Source organism: Plecotus auritus, assembly GCF_963455305.1.
Source record: "Plecotus auritus genome assembly, chromosome: 10".
Lineage (NCBI taxonomy): Eukaryota > Metazoa > Chordata > Mammalia > Chiroptera > Vespertilionidae > Plecotus > Plecotus auritus.
This window is the reverse complement of record NC_137785.1, coordinates 23,090,694-23,118,331: the sequence shown is the minus strand read 5'-3', so window position 1 is coordinate 23,118,331 and position 27,638 is coordinate 23,090,694. Positions and strand designations below refer to the sequence as shown.

At 46.3% G+C, this 27,638-nt stretch overlaps 1 protein-coding gene across 3 annotated transcripts in view; it reads right to left on the bottom strand.

Annotated features, from left to right (window-relative positions):
- CDH13 (cadherin 13) overlaps positions 1-27,638 on the bottom strand; it is a gene marked incomplete at its 3' end in the record, with an annotated part of 1,096,460 nt that overhangs the window by 29,524 nt on the left and 1,039,298 nt on the right. For all 3 annotated transcript variants that reach the window (XM_080645767.1, XM_080645766.1, XM_080645768.1), the window contains one exon: positions 719-861. In XM_080645767.1, the coding sequence (XP_080501893.1) occupies positions 719-861 (143 nt within the window). The remainder of the gene's footprint in view (positions 1-718; positions 862-27,638) is intronic.

Sequence of the window (27,638 nt, the reverse complement as noted above, 5' to 3'; positions counted from 1 at the left end):
ACTCCCTCTGCTCCAGTGTTTGCTTCATTCATGTTGTCACTTATTCACAAGGCTCTCTGGGGCAGCCGAGTGAAAATGATCGCACCCTGACATCTGTGATCTCGTTTCCCGATTTCCCTGTTTCACACATAAGTGGTATGCTTTCCATTAAAAAAAAAAAAGTGTATTATCTATTTTACTCAGTTTTCTTCCTTTCTCCAAAATCGTGCCAGCTGCATGGGGATAGTCATTTTTGTCTGTTCACTGCACACCCCCAGCATCTAGAGTGGGGTCCAGCCCGTGGATGCTAACTGCTAGCTTTTGAATGAACAGCAATTGTTTTGTGAGTCTGAAGCTAGCAGAGGGCACCGGGTGCTTTCCAGGGCAGCATGCCATGATCGGATGTGTACTGCGGGCACCATTCAATCACCAGGGTTGGGTGTCATCTGGGACTTTCACCTGCATTGAGTAAAAGACCCCAAGACGAAAGACATCAACGTGGCTCCCTCACCTCAGTGCCGGCCTGAGTTGGAGCCCAGTGAGCTCTCTGCTCCGACCTCTAACGAGACAAAAACCTGAGAACTCTAGGACTTGGCTTGCTGTGTGCTTCAACATTAGCTTTCCTTGCCCCCACACACTTATATTCTTCCTAAAAGTACCTCCAGGAATATCAGAATAAATGAAAAATATATTTACAACTGAAAAGTATATGCTTGATGGCATTTAAAAACTTGCTCACCACTGTCGATGGCCAGGAAGAGGGCAGTGTAGACGCTGTTGTGGACGAACGGGGACTCGCGGTCCAGCACGGCGGTGGTGTCCACAGTCCCATTGATGGGGTTAATGTTCAGCCAGCCTGCTGGATCCTTGTAGACGGAATACCTGAAAAAGTCCCAAACAGCACTGGATTACATTCCAGACCGATTCAAGACGTGTTCAGAGTGCTGGCACAAGCTCATGTGCTGAGTGCCCGATAATCCTAATCTTAACACAAATCCAAAAATATCGTTACAGTTACAACGTTCATTCAGAAAGTAATGGCTCAGCTTTGGGCCTGCTCCACGCTAAGCATCATGACAAGCCTGTGAGGAGGGGACTCTTCTCTGCCCATCTCTCAGAGAGGCAAAGTTCACAGCTCCTCTCCTGAGTCCAGTCTAGTTTTTAAAAATAAATATACATTTTTATTGATTTCAGAGAGGAAGGAGAGAGATGGAAACATCAATGATGAGACAATAATTGATGTGCTGCCTCCTGCACTCCCCCTACTGGGGATCGAGCCCACAACCTGGGCATGTGCCCTGACACGGAATCCAACTGTGACCTCCTGGTTCATAGGTCAATGCTCAACCACTGAGCCACGTGGCCGGGCCTGTCTTTCATTTTGACAGCGATTTTATACGTCTACCTGCAAACCCCTACCTTCTAGGACCCAGCTGAAATGTCTCCTCCTGGTCAAGTGTATGAGATCCCCAGTTAGAATTAGTCATTCTTTCTTCTAGGTCCTTGCGGGGTACGTGCATAGATTAAAATGCCTGTTAGAGTGTAAAATGGACCCTTGTTGGTCTGCTGCCTTCTCTGAGCTTCCTCTTATTTTTTTTTACTCTTCACCCAAGGATATTTTTCCATTGATTTTTAGAGAAAGTGGAAGAGAGAGGGAAAGACAGAGAGAAACATCGATGTGAGAGAAACACATCCATTGGTTGCCTCTTGCATGTGCCCTGACCAGAGCCTGGACCAGGGAGGAGCCTGCAACGGAAGTACGTGCCCTTGACGCAATCGAACCCGGGACCCTTTGGTTTGCAGGCCAACGCTCTATCCACTGAGCCAAACCAACTAGGTCATTCTCTGAGCTTCTTGACGTCAGGAAGAGGTAGAGTTGGCTGAACTACTGCCTGCCTATTGTGCCTGGTTTTGTGCTAAATAATTTAGCATCACATTTATTTTTGTGGTTCATAACCCATCAAATAAAGTTGGCATCATCCCTGTTTTAAAGATAAGATAACCAAGATTCAGAGAGGCTTAGCAACTTGCCAAAAGCGGCGCAACTAAGAAGTGGCAAAGCTGGAATTCAGGACCGGTGTGCCAGATTCCAAGCGTGCGTGGATCTTAACCAGGATACAGTGTGTTACTTATGCCCAGGGCCAGGTGTTGGCTATTCTGCATCCCCAGGGCCAAGATGAATGCCTGCACATGGTAGCTGCCTTGCAAATGTTAGTACGGTACATCCTTTCTCTTTCTGTTGCAACAATCACAGAAACAGAAAATGCAAAGAAAGGTAACATTTGTTTCCCATCTTACAGGTAGCAAGTTCACCCTTGATCTAGGAGTGGTTTGTGGTGGTTAAACATATTTGAAATAATGAAAAATTTAAACAGACCATAATTTATTCTCTGATTTCTCAACTCAGAGTTTAGAATATAAATGAAAACAGAAATAATAGAGCTTTTCACGTTGGCAATGAAACAATGCTCTTTGTTTCTCCCTCTGTCATGTTTTGGTCTTGTAATGCTGCGGTTTTACAGCCCAATGAACATGTTTGCTTCTTCTCCTGTGAAAGGCATTGTTATATGCAGTTCAAGGCTGGGGCGTGACCTTGGGAGCTGTCCCCTAACAGCAGTGCACAGTGGGTCAGGCCTGTGTGCATCACATTCCCCATGAAATCAATGCGGGGCAGGGGGAGGGAGGATCACAGGCCAGCATCTCACTGTTTTCTTCCTTAACAAACAATCAGGCATCCATTGCTGTGTTATTTGTGTTTCCATAGGGCCCTTCAATTTTGTTTCCCTCTGTTATTTTATTTGGTGCCTCTTCCCATCGGAGGCCTTGATGCCCGCGTGCTGGTCCTACCAGAATCCCAGCCACGGAGAGAGGACAGGGCCGTGGAGTTAGCTGAGCACTCCCAGGTGTCCAGTGCTGGTGACACCGTGTCCACACAGTCCAAATGAAGAGCTGGGTGGATGACTCTAAATGTGGGGGTCACCCTCCCCAGCCTCGGAGCTTTCTCCCCAAAAGGGAGAGCAGCTCACGGCCTCCAGCCAACCTGCTCCTCCGCTGCCTGGCCTGTGGGCCCTGCTGTCAGATCTGCCCTTTTGACCAACTGGCCTGGCTCTCTGTGTAAACTTCTGACATTTTCAGAGCTGTCTTTTTAATAAACCTTTCGGTGTAAAAATACCAGCGTGTGAGTTGTTTTCTGTGCTTCTGGGCTTGAAAAATGCATATGCCTTATTAAATTGGAATTTCCGGGCAATTTATCTGTAATGTGAACTTTGCTTGTTATTGGGGAAGAAAAGCCAAATTAAAACAGGACTCCTTTCAGTCTGTAATATAGCTACACAGGAGCTGCTTGAGTGCTCGCCAAAGCTCAGCAGCTCCCAAGTGTCAGCCAGGAGATGCCAGGCAGGCTCATTAGCGGGATCAGGCAGTGTGGGGTGTGGGGATGGGGCACCCAACCACATGCTCGGGCCCTGCACCCTCCTGGGAAGCGGGGTTACTGTCAGCAGGCCCCAGCAGAGCAGGAAGGGAGCTCTCAGGAGAGAGGCAGGCAGGTGTTGACTGGGAAGAACTTGCAGAGCAGCGGCTGCGGCTCAGCCCTCACGGGCCCTGGTCCTGGTGGGAGGAGGAGGAGACTCAAAGGCTTGACACGGCCCTTCTGCAAGCTTCTTGGGTTCACGCTCTGCGCTGTGGGGATCCATGTTTGTTCAGCATTGATACACAAACCATATGGGTCAGTACAGCCTTCCTTTTATTTTAGATTAAAAATGTTACAAAGTAATACAGTGCAATTAGTACAGGAATAGCCAAATGGATCAATGCCATATAAAAGAGCACTGAAAATGGGCCAGTTACAGATATATATAGATATAGATATCTAATATATACCTAATATATATTAGCCAGAGATCTAGCAATCGATTTATCTATGCATCCAGATAGATTTTACAGATAATTATAAAAGGTTTGGAAAGTTATTGTTTGATGTAAGTGGCATGCTCAGTTGTTTGGGAAAGCTACACCTGTCAATAAACGGTTGACTCATTGTCCGTTTGGGGGAGGGGGAAACGGATATCTTTGTGATCTTTGTGGTGCCTTTTGACCTTGGGGCATGTTAGAATATATGTAAATGCACACAGAGGTCTAGGTGTTTGTTCACAAACTGGTAGCATGAACTACCTGGGGAGCAGATTTGGTTTGCGGGGGGTGTATCAGAGGAAGCCTCCAGGATCCCAGGGCTCCGCAGACATGCCACAGCAACGGAAGCTGGTCTACAGCAAACACTAATTGGGGACCATCAGAAATATCCTGGCTGATATCATAGGGAGGGTTGGTTTCTGGGACCAACACAGGAGCCTCACTGCAGCTCATTCTCAGCGAGGAGTCAGTGAGCATGGGACAGACTGTGAGAGCCTGGACCATGAAAATGAAGGAAAGGGAAGTGCGGAGGGACTTCCTCGTCCTGCTCAGGAAGCAAACGGCCCTGCAACACCTGGGAGAGAGGAAACAGCAGGCGCCTCTCAGCTCCCCATTAATCCAGCCCAGCGGCCCCTGTGTTAGATGGAATACCTGCATGACTGACTCCCATCAACCACTTTACTTAAACACAGAACTAGGAAGTTATAGAGTTCTCAGGGGAAGGACATACACTGGTTTCACATAGTGCATGTGGTGGCTCTGAGTATAAAGGAAAGGGCACGTTCCAAATCTTCTGACAGAAATACAGCAGAGACTGGAGGGCCAGCGAATTCCTGAATCCCAGTTCCAGTAGATGCCACCGCCCATCACAGGGCCCATGGAGACGCCAGACACTGCGTTCTTTCCTTCTCCTGGGGAGCCAGCGCGCAAGAAAGCAGTCTTAGTCACAGGAAGGACTTCCTAGGGATGCGGAGATGCCACAACCAGTAGACGTGGACAGGAAGAGCTGTCCGGAGAGTGGCCCGAGGAGGACCTCCTAGGGTGGGGAAGATGAGGATAGATCTGGCCTCGCCTAGTGTGGGGCTATGACCTTCTGTGGCTCAGTAACAGCTGGAGACCGGGGAGGAGCTATTGACACCTCTATACCCTTCCCTGGACACCCCCTACCCCCTGGCATCAGAGCCCCTGGTGGTCCTCTGCATGAAGCTCTACTAGATCACAATTCCGACCAACATTCTCACGGCAGCTGCCATCTCACGAAGGCACACGCACCACGGCTGGGTTGGTTCCCTCCAGACACTCTGACTCCTATTATGAAAATAAGCGAAGCACACTATGTCTAAGGAGATACCTTCCACCCCTGCAATGGATCCAGTAGGGCTGCTGTAAGCCATTATCTCCGATCTGTTGTAGGAAGTAAGAGGCGAGACCACTAGGGATCATCTTTTGTTTGGACCTCTGCACGGCACCCGACTCTTTGCTTTTGTTCTACTGATCACCCTCCATTCTCCAAAGAGCAACCAGCCTCATCGTTTTCAATTTGATGTCATATTGTGTGAGTCCCTGCATAGAATTCTCCTTGGGTATAGAATAAATCCAAGCTCCTGGCCATGGTCTCCAAGGCCGTGCCTATCTCTCCACCCTCATTCTCTGCCTCTTTCCTCACCTTCCCTAAGCTCTAGACACATGGGCCTTCCTTTTGTTCCTTCAAAATAGCAAATTTGTTCTAGTCTCAAGTCTTTCTCACTTGACTCACAGATTTCCCACTTGTCTCCTTAGATTTCCTCATGTGCCTTATCACCATCGAGATCTCAGCCCCAACACTGGGCTCTATGTCCCCCACGGAGACATTGTGGATGGGCCTGTCTGAAGTCTGCCTCCAACCCTGGCTGCTTTCTGACTTAGAATGCGAGCTCCCTGGGACAGTCACCTCATCTCTTCATCAGCCCTCCATGCTGGTGCCTGGACAGGGCCTGGACCACACTGAATAGGGGCTCACTTGTCGAATGAATGGATGGGTGAGTGACTGAAAGTACAAGCCTTCTTCCACAGGCTTTGAATGACTCATATCCTGGATGACCCAGAATTCTAAAGAATTTTGTCCTGAGGTGCCCATCCATCCCTTCCTCCTGGATGGCCCTCTCTCTCAAAAGGGCCACTGTACCGTCTTTCTCTTTTGTCACAGCCAGACTCTCACCCAGATGCTGCTGCAGACCTCCCTTCCATGGCTCATGCTTCTTACATGCTGTCAACAAGGGTTAGTCAGGTGAGCCCATGTGTCAGGGGTCCCAAAGACCACCCTGGGGTCAGGGACTTGCTAGGAGGACCTACAGGACTCAGGATGTCTATCCTCATGGCTGGGAATTATTATCATAGAGGACGCAGAGCAAGATCAGCACAGGAATAGCGTTGGGTGAAGTCTGGGGCAACCAGGCACCAGGTTCCAGAGTCCCCTCCCAGTGGAGGCCCCCAGGATGTGCTGAACTTCCCCAGAAATGAGTTATGATGACACATGTAAAGTGCTGTCCACCAGTGAAACTTATTAGAGACTCAGTGTCCATGTTTTTGTTGGAGGCTGGCCATGCAGGCACCCTCTGCCTAGCATGTGGCAAAATTCCTGACTTGCAGAAGGAAAGCAGGTGTTCAGCATAAACCACATTTGTTTGTACACCACCTTAGGCCCAGGGAGCCACTCGTATCAGGTAGAGTGGTAGGACCCTCCTGAGACCCAGGTTCCCAGATGTCAGCCAAGGACCAACCTTGCAAGCAGGCCTTTCTGGGACTTCAGTCTCTGGCCTGCTGTCTTAACTCTTTTCTGAGTACAGGGTCCATGGTCTTAATGAAGAAGGTGGTGGGTCAAAAGAAATTCGACTTATTTTGGGAAATCATTCAGTTCTTGTTTCTCCTAAAACCATTTTAATTCTAGGGAACACATGTCAAAACCCTTGAGGAAGCTGGAAATCACGATGGAACATGTTCTGTTAGGCAAGGTGGTAGCTGGCTTCAACCCTCTCACGTTTACTTAAGGACACACTGATTAGGTGTCCCGTGTTCATTGTAGAAAATTAAGGGAATAGAGAAAAAAGCACTATTAGAGTTTTAATTTATAGCCTTCTAGCTTATGTGTAGATACATATGTGCACACAGGCATGTTCTTAATGTGAGCATACTGTTCACTCACTCATTTTGTACAAATGTTTACTGAGTGTCTCTGGGCCAGGCACTGCGTGCTGTGCTGGGCACGCAACACTGGATTCCCTGCTTTGTTGAAACTTACACTGGAGCAGGGAGAGAGGATTAGTAATTAGTAACTGCCTAAATGGTTATTTAATTACACTTATGATTAGAATTGTGAAGGCAGTTTCCCTCACATAACACATCTTGTACAGGGAAAGTTTTTAATATTTTTAGTATTTACTTTCTGTTGATGTATCTAGAACTGGAAGCACACATTCATTGATTGCCAAGGAAGTGCCACACAATGTATGTACATTATTGGGTGTCATCAGCCCACCAGCCAGGGAGGTAGATCTTATCACCCCCATTTTACAGATGAGGAGACAAAGGTTCAGAGTGGACCAGTAGCTTACCCACATCATACAGCTTTTAAATAGAACTGTGGTTTCAGTGCAGATCTCTGTCTCCTAAACATAGCCTGCATTTTTTGTTGGCCTTGGAAGGAGCCCACAAGGGTTGTAATTTTTCTGTACTATCGCTTCTCCAATTCTGGCATTCTCCAGGCTTGTTGAATATGATAGGGCCTTTTCATTTTCACCAGGTTCTCCAGGGGTTCTGATTCCCCAAAGCTTGGGGTCCTCATTCTACCCATAATGATGACGCTTGGAGCTGAAACCCTGGGGCTAGATCCCGTGGCTGAGTTTTTCTTAGGACAGGGGTGGGGAACGCCCCGCCCTCGGGCCATAAGGCCCGCAAAATCATTTGGTCTGGCCCCGCAAAGGCAGTAGGGTTGAGTTAATGTGTTTGAGCAAATATAGCAGGCTAATTTTTAAGTTGATAATTTTGTATGTCATGTGAATGATGTTTTAAATATCCAAATGGCCCTTGCAGAAAAAAGGTTCCCCACCCCTGCCTTATGGGGATAATTCAGGAACAAATGTTTGGAATCTACAGAATGGTAACATTTCCTAACCCCCTCTCAAACTATTAACTTTTCCTTAAAATCATATTTCTGTTTACAAAAAATCATACATATTTGAGCAAGGTTTAACACCATATAGCACATGTATATGAATTTAGAAATTCTTTATCATTAGAAATTCTCAAATAATATTGGTGTAAGCTGTTTTTTTATTGGAAGGCTCATATTCACAACATTTAAGTCCAACTTAAGAGACTTTCCCTGGAACAAATGACTCAGTTTGATAAAGATATAAAGAATAACTGAGGTCTGAGAATGATTTACTCTAAAAAATAGTCACTCAGTCACTTTCTGCTTTTGCTAGTGCAGAGAAAGTGGTGGGCCCCAGCGAAGGTGCAGCTGACAGTAGTGAGCATTATGAATCGGGGATGTGCCTGCAGAAAAACCCTTTCCTGTCAGCCTAACCCGCGCCTCAGCTGCGAGCCCTGCACAGACTGAGCCCTCCCTGGAGAGCAGAGGGACTTGCCATTCCCAAGGCACCAGCTACTTGCCAGGGCGACCTTACACATCATCCCCAAACACACTCCCACCCCGTTCCAGGCAAGGCGAGTCGGCTTCTCGCTTTTCCCAGCAAAGGTCATGCCTGCTCTCTTTTTTGAGGCCATTAATCCTTTGCCAAAATTTACCTCAGGGCTCCCTACAACGGCTGCTGCTGCCGTAGGACCTTGGTGTGCCTGCGGCAGGACGTGGCCCTGACCAGGTTCTTTCTAGTTGGGGTTTCATCCCCGTTTTGCTAAATCATTTCCCAAGATGACTTAGGAAGCCGTTCACCCTGCCTGTGAAACCCGTGCAAATGCAGCAGGTACTAAGGAAAGGAAGCCACAGCCTCAGGCTGCTTATAAATGTCTTCACAGGTCCTCTCATTGTTGCTTCTGGCAAAATTGATCCCAAGGAAATAGAGAGAAAACTGAAACATAGATTCAATGTGCAAAGCCCAAATTTAACACTGTCAGAAAAGTCGGGAAATTGGGACCTTGATAAAGTGACTAAAATGTGGCTCTTTGAATGACAGGCTGGGACTTCAGAAACTCTCCGCTCTCTCACACCCACGAGAGTACTTGTCAATTCCAGACGAAAACATGTTACCACTTCAGTGTTGCTGGAAGCATTAAACAGATGCTTTAAAGATGCAACCACAAGATGGTTTCCATTGTTCATGCGCACTGTCATTAATTTCATCATTAGTGATCAAGCCTGGCTCCTCTTATGGGCACTGTCAGGGTCAGGGTTAAGTTTCCCATCTGCATATCTACGTTGGTGGTTTTTCCAAGCACTGGAAACCACACCCAGAAATGAACAGGGGGATGACTTGGAACTTGGTACGAGATGGAAGACGTAAGCTTTCCTTGGTGTGAGGCTTTTTGCCCATCCGTTCACTGTGCTCCTGGGTCCGAGAATGCAAATATGAACAAGACCTGCAAGGACGGCTTGACCGGTGCCCTGGCGACGTCATGAGTGGATTCCTGGCCACGTCTATAATTGTCTCCAACATACCACCCTGCTCCATCCTGGTGGGCAGGCTTAGTGAGGCGGCCTCTCAGTGACCAGAACCCTCCAAATACGACACAAATGCAGCAGAGAGTACAGCTGCTAATCTCCCGAAAGATGCAAGGTGCCAGGATGTTGGACCAGGGCAGGGACCTAAGTCAACCCGGACAATAAGGATGCAGCAGAGAGATGCTGAAAGAATAAAACATTTTTTCTTTTTCAAGCCCCGAGTAAAGAGCAGACAGAGCAAATAATGCTCTGACAATGGGAACGAGACCCTTAAAGCTGTCCCAGGAAACAGCCCCAGACAGAGCAAATAGTGCTCTGACAGATAAGATATGAGATTACCAGATGGGACTGTTGACTGAAAACTTAAGCCCTGTCATTAAACATGTTATTAACGAGCCCTGTTGGAATTTCCCGGCGGCTTTGTCCTCTCTTCCTCCCTCACATGTGTGACCCCTCCCAATGTGTGATTTTTTGCCTTTATAAGCCTGTAAAATTTTCTGCTCGGGGCTCGTCTTCGCTGCTCTAGTGTGAGTTACGAGTCGAGCCCCAGCGCGCTGGAATAAATCCTCTTGCTGTTTGCATCAGGTGACGCCTCCTGCGGTTGATTGGGGTCGCCGTCGATCCGTGGGACAGAGTGAGGGTCTCCCTCCGGGGGTCTTTCAATGCCAGGCGGAAGGAAAGAGAGCAGAGTAAGCTTACAGGAGCCTCAGAAAGGAGTCGATTTGAGGAGTGAAGGGTCAGGAGAGGCCCTTTGGACAACAGCTTAGCCCTGGAATGGCTTGGCAGGACACCTCTTGATGACTGTGCTGCCCAACCTGGGTGTGGAGGGTAGTGAGTACATCATGGGATGTGGCTGGAAAAGTTCCGTCAAAAGCAAATAATCATGGTTCATCTGTGTTCCACTCAAGATTAGCTTATGTTAAAACAAAATTATTTTCATCATATTCTTTCCAAAATAAGATCTTAATCAAATCTTTTTCTTGGTTTTGAGTTAGACGGTAGTTCCCACTTTTCTCTCCCTATCTTCTTTAGAGGAGGGCTGTGTGGTCCCTGCCCTTGAAGATTCATGGTTTGGAGTTCATGAGCTGGACCAAAGGCGTGGAGGCAGGACTTTGGGGGTTCTGAGCCCTCGTGATGAGACGGTTCCTAGGAAATCACTTCAGGCCCATATGCCTCCACCTAGGACGCTGAAGACCTCGACTCACTATGGGCTATAAAACATTCTCAGGAGGAAAAAAAATACCTGCTAATTCCAACTCTAGAGAACCTGCCACTTTTTCCTGGAAAATCTCAACATGTTTGTAAATAGTTAAAACTAAAGGCAAGTCCTCAGCACCAGCCTCCCCTTTGCTCTGGAACAAGCCCCTTTGGTTTTTGTGCATTTCTAATCAGGCTTGCTTCAGGATATTTTCATGTTAATGTCCCTTTAGTGATGGGGAGAATTTTCAGTAGCTGCTCATCTTTATCACCTCCAGGGCCCAGGGCGGGGGCAGTTATGGAAGGCCCACATACCATTGATCTAATTAGCTAAGAATTTCAGTCAAGATTTGCCCCAGCTCCATGCCAGCCAGGACCCTGCAGCCTGCTCCCCAGGATCACCCTCCCATCCCCACAGAGGCTAACTGGGTTCTCTCCCTTGGCCAGCCTTCCTCCTGCCAGCCTGTATGCGGGGCCAGGCCAGGGCAGAGGCTGTGAGTGAGGCAGGGTTTCCAGGGACAGGGTCTCCCAGAATGTCATCACATGAGCAACAAGTGGGCCAGACAGCAGTGTCCAGGGGCCTGGGCTCCCTAGACACCCACTTTGGGAGACTTGGGGTGACCAACTTTAAACAAAAGCAGCCTCTCTTTCTCTGATTTCCAGGAAGAGGCCTGAATTTCTTCTTTGCCCTGCACGCATGTGCATACTCTTAGCCCAATGTCCTCTGGCTCAAGCGGTCATCACCTGCCCATTATTCCCATTTGGTCAGTTGATCACCAAATTTTAATAACACTTTATTACAAGGCTAAACCTCAAACTAATATAAAGTGAAATTGTCTTGGTGTTTCAGAATTTGGGATGGGCAAGGCCTCCACAGCATGTGGCTCAGGTCAGGGACCTCTTTGACCAGGTCTCAGTGTGGTACAGTTTATAGGTCAAGTTCAGCTTTTGTCCACGTAAGCGTGGTGTGTCTGAGCCAGGTGCATGGTTTCCTAGGGTGGGTTGTCTTGAAGAAACATGCCCATTGGGAGAGCAGAGTGGGATGTCTGAAGACCAGCATGGGAGAGTTAATCAATCCCTCCGCATTTGTTCTCCGAGTTTATTTTTATTGGGTGATTAATTGACATGCCATGGCCTTTGCTCCAGCACCTGAGTCTGTGAGCCCAGCTCAGATCGAAAGCGTATTGGTGCTTTTGAGAAGTCGATAAAGGCGGCCAGCTGCCACAGGGCCTGCAGTGAGATGGATGGCTGAGCCTCACACTGTGCCGTGAAGGTCAGTGATCATGGCAAGCTGCCATGGGGAGGGTCTTACAGGCAGCCGTGCTCAGCTCAGGTGCTGGGCCTTCTCCCTCTGGTGGAGTCCAACCAGCGAGTGCTCTCAGACACTGTTGCTTACAGAGGCCAGTGCGTGGGAGCCAGGAGAGTCCGGGCTTCAAATGGAGAGACGGCCCCTGGGACACATTTACAGTGTCCTTGACATCACTCACAGTCTACAGAAGCCATCTCCAAAACAGGTGATTCCCTGGTTACTCTGTGGGAGCGAGTTGGCAGGTTATTTCCCACCACAGAGCACATAGAACCACACATTCTCAGCCCTGGGTGTCGATTTCATACACTCACTTAAGGCATAGTTTTTGAATTCCTGCTCTGTGCCCAGTGCTCTGCAGGGATCTGGGGAGATTGCAGTGAGAAGGCAGAAAGCTCCCTCCCTTCCTGAGACTTCCCTTCACCAACGGCATTTATCAGCTGATACTGAACTTTGCGTAGGAGGTGGTGAGTGCCCAGGGGAGGAACTGTCTTCCTCTGCTCTTATAGGCAGTGACTAGTCACATGTCTGGTCCATCATAGCCTTAGTCAAGGACGGGTCAACAGACAGGAAAATAAATGAGCAAAAAAACAACAATCCCAAAACATATGTATATACAATATATATACATATCTATATCTATATCTATATCTATATCTAAAATGTGCGTGTGTGTGGTATCTATATATATAAAAGCCTAAGCAATGGAACAACCCAATGACCAGTCACTATGACACACACTGACCACCAGAGGGCAGGTGCTAAACACAGGAGCTGCCTCCTGGTGGTCAGTGTGCTCCCACAGCGGGAGCACCACTCAGCTGACAGACCCATCCCGGAGGCCCACCAGCCCTGAGGCAGCCACTCACTCCCTCAGTAGTCCTGCAGGTCAAATCTCCAGAGAACATGCCAGGCACCAACGGACTGGTGCTGCCAGCACAATTCTGACAGTGTTGCCGGCCTCCTGAAAGTCAGCCTCAGGCACCGTGGTCACTTCACCTCCCTAGATGCTTCGCAAGGAAGAAACGATATAAAAGTGGCCGCCAGGTGGCTCCCGACAACCGGTGCAAACATCAGCTGGAGGGATCCAGATCCCAGGCCAGCAAGGGAGTCCCATTACCCACCCGGAAGGCATATTGCATCCTGCCCCCCCTATCCCTCCTTGGGATGGGCACCAGAAGCAGGGCTCACAGCTGGTGAGCACAGCTATGGAGGCGCTAGCCTCTCCTGATCAGGACTGACTGGGTGCAAGCCCAAGGCAGGCGGAGCGGGGCCAGGATGAGTGGGAGCAGCAGGCAGGAGCGGCAGGCGGTGTTGGACTGCTGGTTTCAGCCCAATCCCCAGAGGCCACATGGAGGGACCCTACCCGTGCACAAATTCATGCACTGAGCCTCTAGTATGGTATAAAATACCAGATATATGTTGGGCATGTATGTGTGTATGTACACTAAAAATATATTTGTATTACATGATATGTAGTATATAATGTAATATGGTTATTACATCCTTATTATAAATTGAATGTTTGTGTGTTCCCTCACCCCAGTTCATATGTGGAAGCCCCAATTCCCAGTGTGGCTATATTTGGAAATGAGTCCTCCAAGGAAATAATAAAGGTTAAATGAGGTCATAAGGATGGGGATAAAGTTAGTATCTTTATAAGAAGAGACACAGCCCAGCTGGTGTTTCTCAGTGGTTGAGTGTCAACCAATGTACCAAGAGGTCACCTCTTCCATTCCTTGTCAGGGCACATGTCCGGGTTGTGGGCTCGGTCCCCAGTAGGGGTCTTGCAGGAGGCAGCCAATCAATGTTTCTCTCTCATTGATGTTTCTATCTCTCTATCCCTCTACCTTCCTCTCTCTCTAAAAATCAATAAAAACATATTTAAAAAAAGAAGAGATACCAGAGAGTAACTGTCTCTTATTTTTTCTCTCTCCCCTCCAGGTGCACGCACTGTGGAAAGGCCATGTGAGGACACAGGAAGAAGGTGGCCATCCTTAAGCCAGGAAAAGAGCTCTCACCAGAAACCAAATTGGGAAGAACACTTCCAGCTTCCAGAACTGTGAGAAATAAATTTCTGTTGTTGAATCTCCCTGTCAGTGTTATTTTGTTATGGCAGCCCTAGCAAACTAATGCAATACTATATAAATATTAGGTTGAATCATGAAGTTGCCATTTCACTCGTTAAAACCCATCAAATACCAGCAATTTCATATGGCCTAATCTAATACATAAATGTATATGCAATCAAAATGACATGTCATAATTGTGTGTTTTCCCTCAGCTGGACAGTGTTCATTGAAGAAGACGTGTCTTATTAATCTCGCTTTCGCTTCTCCCCAGGCAACCACTGGCATTTGGTAAACATTGGTGACTGATGAGTAAATTACTAAGATGAGCTCTTTGAATTCCTGTTCCAGCAGAAGCCTTAAAATAGTTTCTATCAAGACTAGTTCACTCATTAAAAATAATTACCTTGCACATATTGGCAGGAGCTATTGAACTGTTCACTAAGAATTTTTCACTTCATAGGAACTCAAATTAAATGTGTTTCCACAACACACACACACATACACACACACACACAACACACACCACTCACAGCCTGGTGTCACCCAACCTTCTTGAGTCACACCACTCACGGACACTTGTGGGACCAGGTGGATGAGAACAGGTGCCTTCTTCCCGGTTCCTGAATGGAGGTGAGGGCTAAGAGATAGGGTTTCTTTTCAGAGTGACAAAAACGTTCTAAAATTGAGAGTGGTGATGGTTTTACAACTCTGTGAATATACTAAAGATCATTGAATTATATATTTGAAATGAGTAGACTGAATGGTGTGTAAATTATTTCTCAATAAAGCTGTTAGATATAAGAAAAATATCTTCAGGGAAGTGAGTTTGCCATGGTTTCCAAAGCTATTAAAGCAAAACCAAACCAAACCAAACCAAACCAAAGCCAAACACCCTTCCTATGATGCTCTTCAGAATATCCTACTATTGACTGCACAGACCCCAAAATGACAGAGGTATCCCTATGGGTGAGACTCAGAGAGCCCTTTGTTTGGCTCAGCATATGCCAAGCAGGCAAAAATGAAACAAAATCAAAATACCTGTTTCATTTTTGCTTGCTTGACATATGCTGAGCCAAACAAAGGGCTCTCTGAGTCTCATCTATAGGTTCTTCATTCATAGTTGTAATGGCTGCAGCAGAATGGGCCAAGGTCGATATTTGTCCAGTCAATAATGAATGAATGAGTGAACAAGCACCTTGTTCTCTGCTTGGCTTTTCCTATCAGTACTTCTCTTGTCTATGAATGAATGCTTCCCTTATTCTTATCTATGAGGGTTACAGCTGTTTCTTCATGCTACTGAGGGTCCTCATTTCTCCCAAACGCAAACAGAACCCTGGTTCTGTCACAAACTTGGCCTGTGATATTACTTTCTCTCTTGGACTCGGTTTCCTTATCTATAAAACAAAAGGCATGTTCAATGATGGTCTCTAAGGTTCCTTCTAAGTCTAGTAAATTATGACAGTCTTCACAAAAGTGATCATTATTCATCGGTGAGCAAAAAGTTATAAAATTATTCCTGGTAGGCAGATTCAAATCAAAGTCCTGGCAGTTTTTTTCTACATGATGTGTGACATTTTACAATACCGTGTAAATGCAGAAAGTGAAAAGGCAGACATTAAAGGTGAAAAAAATAAACAGCCAGGAAAGAATGCCTTTATAAATTGCTTGCTCTGACTTCAGAGAGACAATTTTTTAAAAAGTAAGATCATGAGAACTAGATTTATGTCCCCAGGTCCAATGCAAATGCAGGATTTGTACAATAACCATTTATCAGCTCCCAAAGAGCTGATTTATGGCCCAACCATCCTACTTTGTATTCTGACGGTCTCAGAAAGATAACTGACAACACAGAAAGAAATATCCTCCGACTCATTGTGGATGATGGGTTATAAACGAGCACAACTTGATTTTCTGCTCTGGAAAAATCAGTGTTTGAAGCTCTCATTAGAAATTAGTTGTTAAAGCTGTTCCTAAACTTGACTGTTTGGCCTATTGCTTTGTTATAGTTTTAGTCATTTAATTTTCTGACAATGCTGGGCAGGGAAACTACTGCCTTTGCTTTAGTACATTCTAGGTCACCTTCTTCGTCTAGATGTATCACCAGATCACCAGGCAGCCTGTGCTCAGCGCACATTACACTGCTGTGCCTGTATGAAAAGGTGGGAGCAGGTAAGATGATGAGTTAGTTGGCTCAGGACATAGTTTTTATTTTTTGGTGTTTTTTTTTTATTGTTTAAAGTATTACATAAAGTAGTACATATATCTCCTTTTTTTCCCCATTGACCTTTCCCCAGCCTCCCCTAACCCCTGTTGCATATCCTCATCCCATCCCCCCAGTGTCTTGTGTCCATTGGTTGTGCTTATATGCATGTCCATTGGTTGACTGTCAAATTACAGCAGGAAGGCTGGGGAGTGCTGGGGAGGGGGGAAAAAGATCAACCAGGACCTAGTTTTATGGGAAGCACTGAGCTGGCTTGGAGTGGGTGGAGACAGAGGTATAACTTGGCTCTTGACCCTTCTCCCCACATAGTGGGGACTTGATTTAGTATTTCCCAGACTGTGGGCCCTATGGTACCTGTAGAGTTCAAAGGTACAGATCTCCAGGCTCTGACATTGGAATTCTTGATTTGCTAGGCTCGAGGTAGAGGCTAAATCTCTGTGATTTTAACACCTCCCAAGGGTTTTGGATGCTGGACCAGGGACAGGTATCTGGGATTTGCTGAAATTTGGGGCTATGTCATTTCCTCCAAGCAGTTGCAAGATTGAGGCACTCAAGCAAAGGGTAGAGTCTAGTGTATTAGATCTAAGGGAGATAAACAGGAAGGGCAGGAGGGCCAAGGATGGCCAAGAAGCTTCCATTTTACCCTCCAGGCCTAGTTAATCAATCACCAAATCATTTAGACTCTACCAGTGTTTCTTAGCTCTCTGCACATTGTTGAATTCTCTTCGTTGCTGCTCTAGTCCTGGCCAGCATCATCTCTTATGTGGCCTGTCAGCCTCTTCTCTCTTCCCTTAAGCCTTAAGGTCTGTCTTGTGTCTGAATGCACTTTTTCTAAAATTCTGATCTGATCATAGCATCCTTCTGAGTCAGTCCATCAGGTGTCCCCACTGCCTACGGATCAAGGCTCGGATTTCATAGCAGCCTACACAAGACCCTTCACAGTTGGCCCAGTTGTTGAATGAGTAGATCTTACGTCTGTGCCTTTGCCTATTTTATCTCCGGGGCTTGAACATCCTTTCCCTGGTCTCAGCTTGGCAATCTCTTCTTCCTTGACTCTTACAGGCAGACACAGATGTGCTTCTCTCTCTGTCCTTGTCATACTGTCTTTTTTGTACCCTAAGGTCACTTTCATCACAGCTTTTATATTGAAAGTGTGGTTTATATAGCTACCTCTTTATCTCTAGACTAGGTCTATATGCTAGAGGTCATATACATTTTGATGAGTAAATATCTCCAATACCTGTGAATTAGGGGCCAATTCACATTTGTTCAGTGAATGAGGGCCCCCAGAAGGGAGTCCCAGGGTAGGGTGAGCCTGGAACTGTTAGAAAGGCTGAGAAGTTACATAAGAGTTCCTCCAAAGGCCTTGAAGGGAGCAGCTCCCAGACAGGTATCCTCGTGGAATTTCCCTGTTTGCAACATAGCCCCTGTGCAGCTAGCAGCCTGTGTCCCAGCTGGTCTTTCTCCGTGACTAATATGGTTCCTTTGGGGCAGCTGGCACTGCTCAGATTGGTAGGGGAGGGTAAGAAAAGGACACAGGAGAGCTTCCCAGGAGGACTGTAGGAGATGGGCTTCAACATAGTTGTAAGAGAATTGAACTACCATGGCCAATTTGAGCTTATCCAATTGCATCCATCCATGTATCCACCCATCTATCCATCTCTCCTTCTTTCCTTCCTTCCATCCATCCATCCATCCATCCATCCATTGATCTACCCATCCATCCATTCTTTCAGTATTCATTGCATGGCTATTATGTGTATAGTGCATATGTATCAGAGTTTAGGCTCTAGAAGAGGGAGCAACATCATGAGCAACATGTAAACAGGTAAAACAATAACCTCAGAGAGTGATCCCTGCTCTGAGCCATCACTTTGGGCCACGGTATAAGAAGTGACAAGTGACAGGTGGGCAGAGTTGGGGAGGGCTTCTTTTGTGAGAGGTGACTGAGGAAAGCGTCTCAGAGAGCATGACAGATGAGGCCTAAACAAAAAGGAGACAGTCAAGCCCTGGACAGTGTGGCTCAGTGGTTGGGCACTGTCCCATGCACTGAGAGGTCTCTGGTTGGATTCCCAGTCAGGGCACATGCTGGGTTGTGGGCTCGATCCCCAGTAGGGGGCATGTAGGAGTCATCTGATAGATGCTACTCTCTCTCATCAATGTCTCTCTCTCTCCCTCTTTCTAAAGTCAATAAAAAAAATCTTAAAAAAATGGAGACAGTCAAATGGAGATATGGTGGAGAGAACATTTCAGGCAGAGGAAACCATGTGAGCTGATGAGTTAGGGAAGATCCTACAACTGGGAAGTGTCTTGGGGACAGTGGGTAGAACAGAGGCCAGTCAGATGGACCTGAGTTCAAATCCTGGCTCAGCCATTTAAAATCTAGGGGTCACTGAGAGAGGTACTAACCTTTTCAGCTTTTGCTTTCCTCAATGTAAAATGGAGACACTAAAACCTTAGTCATAGTGGTTGTGAAGATTAAATCCTGTGTGGAGCATGGACCTTAGTGTGGGGTAGATTCTCAAGCCCAGATATTTCAAAATCCTTTTGCCAGGTGAAAGTCATCGTATTTTTCTCATCAGCACCATAAGACAGGCAAAAAGATGGATCACCTCAGTTTTGGTAACCAGTTTCAGACTGACACCTCTATCTGATTTCGCTTTCGTTCCATATTTTTAAAATGCTCTATGTATTCCCTTTATTATGCATGTCACTTGGCTCTAGTTACTGTGAAACTAGAAGGTCACAACTTGGCTCTGGGCTCAGAAATATGGCACCTGTCAGGCACATGATTTAGGAAGTTGGCCTCTCTCAGTGGAGCCACAGCGTAGTAAAATCAAGCCAACAATTCAATCTGTTGCTGTTGAATAAAAGCTGGGAGAAATCTTCAGCTGCTATATGAACACTAAACTTTTTATTAGTAAATGTTTTTAGTAAGATGACATTGAAACACACTCCCCACCACTTCCCTCCTCTCTCAGTCTCATTGGAAGGAGGGCCAAGAGGCACATAGGAAGCAGTGACTCTGCCAGACAAAATCCAAAGTATAAGATAAAAACACAACACCTTACAAGGGTAGGGCTATAGGACACATGGGCCAATCTATGCAGGTTTGTAGTTTTAGGCTTCCCTCTTTCAATAACATTCACATCTGGCTATTATTTTCCTTTTTTATTGCCGGAGGTGCATGAGTAAAGGTTCAACAACCACAGTTTTGAAGGAAAAAAAAAAAAAAAAAAGAGTCCAGATTCATAGCATTTGCCGATTTCCATGGTGTAAATACTACCACTGTGGCCAATTTCAAGTTAGTCATGACGTCAGTGAATGCAGAGTTGAGGAAGCAAGGGTAACAACTGGCTCTTGCCAGTTGCTCTGAGCCGGCTCCAGGACACCATCGCCCTAAAAGTAATAATGACCACCCACTGGTTGGGCACTGCACACATGGTGTTTCATATCATCTTAACTATCCTTGTTTGAGGCAGGGATTATGATTCTCAGCTCAAGGAGGAGGGAAGTACGCTCAGAGAGATGGTGTGGCCAGCACAGGTTTGCATCACTAAGGAAGTGGCCGATAGGACCTGGGATTGGATGCTCTGTGCAGCTCTCACTGTGGCACACTCACACTCACACTCACCCCTGTTCTACGTCTTCCTCTTTCTTCCCTGGGGAAGTACCTTGCTTTCTCACAGGCTCCATGACCTCAGTGCTCTTTCCTGTGCAACCCTCCCCTGAGGCCAGTTTACTTAACTTGGCTCCGGAGTGTAGCCTGCACTTTCTCACACAATCCCTCTTCTCTGGCAAAATGGGTTTCCCTGCTGTCCCTGGATGTGCCTAAAACACTGGCCTGCCTCTCACATGAGCTTTTCCTTATCCATAATGGTCCCATTCAAATCCTGCCCTTGGCGACCAGCCCTCCTGGGCCATCTTAGTCCCTGGATTTCTTCAACATTTTACAACATTTACAGCCTGGATTGCTTGCTTGACTCTCAGTATCAGTAATTTTGATAAAAACATGTTTGTGGGTTGTATTTCTTACAGGTCCCAGCAGATCACAGCTACTGTAGGGTAGAGACAGGATGGTACACATAATGATAGAAGAGCCACCAAGAATCACTTGCTCAGACAGGTGTTCAGTAACGGTGTGCAGCACAGAAAGTTCCCAACTTGTCCACTATAGAAAAATTGCAATGAAGGCCACTGCCACTTTGGATCTCAGCCCCCACAGCAGCCTCCTGAGAATAAATCAATCTATTTAAAAATATTTTAAAGAAGCACATCTCATCTCATTCTCTCTGCCCTCTAAACTATATTTAAATGCTACGAAGAGCAAGAGAAGGCTTTCCTGTGGCTGGTTGTGTAACAGGTGAGTTCTTCCATGAGCTGGATACAGGATACACGATACCTCATAACTCCAATATCTAATCCACTGAGTTTTAGAGGACAGAGGTGGCTGCCAATCCCAAGTTAAGCTGGTCTGGATGGCCGTGGCTGTGACCTTCAGGTGACTTTGGCTGAGCCTCAGGAGAGCATGGCCACCCATACCTCACAGTGTTTGAGCATACCCAGTGTGCACCACTGAGCCTATACTTCTGGCTGTATTTAACAACCACTGCAGCCATAAACAGAGCACAGAACCCTGGTGTTATGTAAACACGGTGCTACCAACGATACAGGTGCAAACGTGAAGCCTGGCAGCGTCAGAAAGGCTTGTGCCTCCACCCCCTGGACCGCTCTGCTGGAGCCCAATCATCTCACAGTTATGATCCACTCCGCGGAGGTGTGCCAGGGAGAAAATTATGCAAGGACCTTGCTTGATAGAGGAGGCAGCTGCGAGGCCCTGGGGATTTATCTTCCAGAATTGTCTGGCCCTAGGTATGGGATTGCATGGAGTCCACGTTTGGCACTCATCAGCCAAATTCTCTCTTGTCGTGGGGCGTGGAAGTCAGTGAGAGCAAAGCTTGACAAATCTGGGAATCAGAATGTCACTGTCAAGTGTGTCTTCTCAGTGGAATTTCATGACCATTTGTCTCTTACTATTATTTTGTCTTAAAAAGAGGCAGAAACCAGAGGAGATAAGTTAGTTTTAGGAGACGCTGACAATGCCCTGGCACCCTTAGTCCTTCAATGCATATCAGGCTAGTTTCTCATGCTGGCACCTCCTTTTCTGTGCCTGAGACCTTGCTCTGGCAGCCAGAGCCCTTTGCCCACCTGTGCAGCAGGCTGGATGTGCCGGGGATTACCTCCCCAAGGAGAAACTCTCACCAATGACTGATGGGAGTTGTATACAAGTACTCCAGCTCCCTCGCTCTGGGTGGAATAAACCTCCATGTGCTCCTGGGGTCCCCCAGTGGGGCTGGGCTCCTTTGCCCACAGTGGTGGCTGGCTAGACCAGGCAGAGTGCACTGGCTGCGTTCTCTTCCCTGACCCACTTCCCATTCCCTTGTAAGTATTTTATGAGATCACCTCCTAAGTAGACACTTGTACCCAAATCCTTGTCATGGTGTCTACTTCGGGGCCGCCCAAACTAAGACAGTTGTGTCAACAGAATTCATATGAGACAGTGGTTAATTCTTCTGGAAGCCAATGCCTGGACCAGCATGAAGTGACTTCATCAAGGATAATGGTGAGTTAGTTCCAATGGGCTCTCCTGAGTGTCTCTACAATAGGGAGGAAGTAGAGAAGAGCAGGGACTGAATGGGGTTTCTATGAATGAAAATTTATAGAAAGGTGTCTGGTGGACCTGCACGGTGAGGTTTTAAAGAGTTGCCTTGATGAAATTACAGAGAAATGGCAGGCTTTGCATGCAGGGGAGCTGGTTAATTGACCTATATTTTCCTAAACTATTTCCCTCACTTCTCACCAAAGCCCCAAAGGAAGGTGTTTTATTAACCCTCACAGACAGGGAGGCACTGAGACACTGAGAGGTTAAAGACCCACATAGTGTCCCCAGGAGATTTAAAGGGGAAAATATATGCCAAGACCCAGCCTTTGGCTTCCAGTAGGTTTTCACTTAATAGTATTTCCTGTTTCTTTCTCATGGGCTGGTACAGTCCTTCAGAAAGATAGGCTGGGCCCTTTCTCAGGTGCTTGAGACTGCTTTGGGTGACGAGAAGAAAGGTAAGACTTGGGACTCTCATAGCTGGTAATCATCAAGTAGGCAATTCAGACCAATTCTTCCACTGAACATGATGTAAGGAGTTGGAAAAAGTATATATAATAGGAGAAAATGGGAAAGAAGCCAGCATAGGTTAGAAGATTATAGGAAAGCCATCAGTGTAAGTCTTTATTTTGGGTGTCTTAGAAAGTTTTGCTGGCAATGATGTCAGTCTGAAAATTGAGCAATTTCCAAAGAGTTTTTGATTCTGGAAAGAATGAGCAAGACTGGAAGACTGTCCCACCCAAGTAAAGAATCATAAGAGAGGCCAACAGGGGAACAAAGTGGAAATCAATGGTGGTCAAGGTATAAAGGTGGGGGTTGGGGGAGGGATGAATAGGCACAGCAGAGAGGATCTTTAGGGAGTGAAATTACTCTGTATGATACTCTGTATGGTGGATATATGTCCTTATAGATTGGTTAAACGAGCAGTCGCCAACCAGTGGTCTGTGGACCACTGGTGGTCCTTGAGGTCCGAAAGGTTGGCAACTGCTGGTCTAAACTCATAGACTGGACAGCACCAAGAGTGAACCCTAATGTAAACTACGGACTTTGGGTGATAATGAAGTATCAATATAGGTTCACTGGTGGTACAAATGCACCACTCTGGTGGGGGACATTGATAGTGGTGGAGGCTACGCATGTGTGGGAGCAGGAGGTATATGGGAAATCTCTATACCTCCTCCTCAATTTTGCTATTAATCTAAAAGTATTCTAAAAAAATAAAGTACATTAAAAAAGTGGGCAAGGCTAGGTTTTCCCAGCCTATGGAAAACAAACTGAATTCATCAAAATGGAAGATTTTATCAAGCAGACAATATTAAAGGTAAGTTGTATATATTGGTGAAAGACTGCATAGCATCTGATAGAACATTCATCAAACACGGAGGGAAAGCAATGACAGTTGGGAAAGGGGAGGGCAGAAGACATCTTTCCCTCGAAGCCCCATCATCACATTTCTTCTCCCTTCATTTTGGTAAAAATATCCTGGTTGCTACACCCCACCCCTATTACTAAGGGGAAGGCCCTGAACCAGGCTAGGCCATCAAAATCACTCTCAAATCTGCCTCTGCGCCTGGATGGACAGTGGAGCCCAGCATTTTCATGCTGCTGCCCTGACCCCCGGCCCCACTGAGGTCCCCCCTGCTGTGGCACCTTCCTGTCAGCGTTTCCTTTGATTCTGTAAGCTGCTGCATAGCCTTCTAACACCTTTTGTGTTTTTTGCATGCTTTCCAAAGTTCATTTCTGTTGCTTGCATGCAGCTCCAACCGATAAAAAGCCCATTTCAGAAATGAGACACTACTTAGAAATGCATTTCACTAATGCTGCTGCTGCTATGTGGAAATAGAGGTGCCAGGGGCCGGGAGCTACAAGCCCCAGGCTGAGTGCTAAAGTCTTGCTCCCTCACTGCAGACTGCAAAAATGCTTGCAAATATTAAAACAAACAACCACCTGCAGGAAGTCCTGGCACTGTCGCCTGGTGAGGTCAGCAAGGATAGAGTGGCTGGGCTCTTAAATACCAAAGAACAGCTGTGTGGGAAGCACTGTCCAGCCCTGAGCAAGGGAAGGCAAATGTGAACCTCTGATGAGGAAACAGATGCTGTGTTCTCCACAAGCAACTCTGCACAAAGCACAGGAATAGTCCACGTGATTATTACACAGACTTTAATATTTATGCCAGCATGAACTCATAGCCACAAAACTCCATTTCATAGCTTTGATGGAGTGAGGTGGGGGCATTTATGAGCAAAGGCACGCCTGAATAGATGCAGAAATGCACTAAATGATAGCAATAAAACTCTCCCTCTCGAATCCAGCTTTCGCTTTATCCGGTACTAGCTGGAAAGCTCTGGCTCAGCAAATAACAGTCACCTGAGATTACCAATGATGTACACAAACAGATGGGCATATGGAACACACTCATGTTTTTCTCTTAAAATCACGAGAGTAATGGGAAAAGGTAGTTGGCAAAAACTAATTAAGAATTAAAGATCAAGATGCATTCTCATTGAAGATAAAGAATGGGTACGTATCATTATCACCCTCTCCTTATAGAAGAAGACTAAGAAAGCATTTCCCAATTGCATTTTTTATAATAAAGCTAATAAATGTAAGTTTAAAAAATCCACAGGCTCCAGGATGTCAAACACTCTGCCTATTTAACTCATGAATATTCAGCAGTTCCTGAGTCTGTTTTGGGACATTAATTTGTGTTGTAGTCGCTATAAAAATGTCTTGGAACTCTCTCTTCTACTGATAGTTGAGAACCTTTATCAATAGGTGAAAATCCTTAGCTTTAGTTACAGAGAAAGAAAGCATTACACGATTAATTTTTCAGATATTTGCAGAACACTCAGTGTGGGAACTGGGAAACAGTTCCTTCCAAGTCATCAAATATCCGTAACAAGAACACGCTGAGATAACTGGGTGACTTGCTCAGGTCACTGGCCACATGGGAAGTATGCTCCACAGTATATATATTAAAAATTTTTAATTCTAGCTACATATTACTACATATTATAAGACTTTACATCCATTAAGTATTTCTGTCAATAATAAAAGCAATCTCGTAAGAACAGGGATATTAATGGTACTTGAGGCAAGTCATTAAAGTGCTGTGATCCTCTCGACATTTCCAGAAACCTTAGAAAGGGCCCAAAGCGCCACTTACTAGCACAGGACCCAGACTGGATGTGATTGCTGTGCTTCTGCAGCATCTGTTTCTCTTTCTCCTGTCACATCACCTGACTGCTTTGGGCAACTAGCCCTCCACCACCCTGACCCCAGGGTTTGGGGTTGGGGGTGGGGGGCTGCTCCTGTACCAGTTCCCCTGGCTGCACTTGAGCCTGTGGCCAGGGGCTGGTGTAGACTGGGGCCCAGGAACGCTGCTGGAACCCTGGGAAGAATTTCCCTGGGGATGCAGAGCTGGTCAAGGCCTATTTGAGAGTAAAGCTGACAGCAAGGAGAGGGAGTCAAGATCCCTGAGAACCCCACCCCAGGGCTGAAGTCCCTGGCAGGCACTCTTGTGATTGGCTGATGGCCATAGCTAAGAATTCTCATTTGAATATTTCCCAGGAACACTCAGAACCAGGTCTTGCTAAAATCATACCTACCGCTGAATTGCCCTGTGAACAATATACAATTAATTGTTTCACTTTTTTTTTTTTCTCATGCCAGTTTGAGTTAGGTTTCATCTGTAACTAAAAGAGTCCTGACTGATAGATGAATCCACCACTTGTGAAGATGAACATTTAAGTAACAAGCCTTTCTGCCTATGGATTTAAAAATTAGATATATTTTGTGTGTGTGTGTGTGGGGGGGGGGCGGTGGAGAGAGGGAAATTTGAGAAATGCAAAGATCTACTTGGCTTGTGTCTCCCTTCTTAAAAATGCCCCTCCTCCCAAACTCTGCACAAAAAAGTGTAGTGCCCATTAGGAACCAGCCTGAATCAATCAAGAATACTTTTAAGTCAAAGGAATCTCATTTCTCATGAAAATGAGGTGCCTTCTACCTGGACTCAGGTGAGGCATTTCACCTTTTGATGAGGGAAAGATGGAGGAGGATGGAGCGACGACCGACAATTAGGTGAGCTTCCCCTGGTGGAGGGACCGTTTCTGGTGGTGCTGGATTCCCACACTCCCATGAATGGAGGGGTCAGTGAGGGGCCGAGCGTTTGGATGGAGAGGATGAGATGAGCCTGCGGTGCAGGAAGGACAGGCACTTGCTCCTGAGCTGGGTGATCTGTTTGCTGTTTGGTGACTGAGACAGAGGCTCACACAGTTCCCTTGCTACTGGCTTGAACCGTAATCAGTCCATTAATTCAAAGCCTAAAGGGCTTGGATGTTTTGGAACTAAGGCAGATTTGGCCTGAGTCATGCTAGCATTTGAAAGCAAATATCTCTCCACCTTAACATTTCTTTACTAGTGGCTTAGAAACATTCCTTCGTTTCGCACTTACTTTGCAGAATGTTTTTACTATTTTAATAAAGCCCAAGTGATGTGCCAACAAAGTTAATAGGGTTGAATTTAAATTTAGAGAAGCAATGATATCTTACATACCTCTTGACACTTTTATTACATGTGTGTTTCACGTGATACATAGCAGAGATGACGTGTGGTGACCCAAACAGCCTAGCCATACAGAGCAAAACAATGTCTCTAACACTGAAGATCAACTGGCAATATGGTGTTTTTCCAGAAGAGGGGAAATGGGTACACAAATCGAACAATGTAGGTACATATGAAACACTGCTTCAAATCTGCAGCTTGCTGGCTTGCATAGAGGCAGCCACTGGGCTTGCCCGCACCTCGAGGGGTGCCCCTGACAACATACAATAAAACAGAGGGTGCAGCTTCCCTGAGGATTCTTGCCCCAGGACTCCTCTTTCTCTAACAATATACAATTAATTGAGGTAAAGTACGGGGATTTTTACTTTGCCTGTATTTTTCCTTAGCTACACGTCTCATTTCCATTGTACCCGCTGTGCATAGAACAGGTATTATTTCCGAATCTGCATCAGGCCTATCACGCACAACTCAGGTGTGCGTGGCCCTGGGGTCCGGTTTTCATAAGGCCGTGAGAGCCGCCAAAGCTTTGATGGCTATTGTAATGCCCAATTCTCTCTTATCCACCCAAGGCCCCTTTAAAAAGCACAGCGCTGAATTCTAATGGTGTTTGTTATGAGCTGAACTATGTCTCTCCCAAATTCACATGCTGAAGTCCTAAAACCCAGCACCTCAGAAGGGGACTGCATTTGGAGATCAAGTCTTTAAAGAGGCAATTAAGTTAAAATGTGGTCATTAGGGTGGGCCCTGATCGAACATGACTGATGTCATGGAAAGAAGAGGAGAGAGGACAGCCATTCATGGACGGAAGACCATGTGAAGATACAGGGAGAAGACAGCCAGCTACAAGCCAAGGAGAGAGGCCCCAGGAGAAACCAATGCTGCTGACACCTTGATCTCGGAAAATACACTTCCGTTGCTGAAGCCACTCAGTCTGTGGTACTTTACAGCAGCCCTAGCAAATGAACACAGTGTCTTTTAAGTACCTTAACACATGCTAGCCAGTGTGACTCTCCACTTAGGAAAGTTTGCTAAGGGGGCTTATTACATTAAGGTAAAATCCCTGAAATGAACCAATT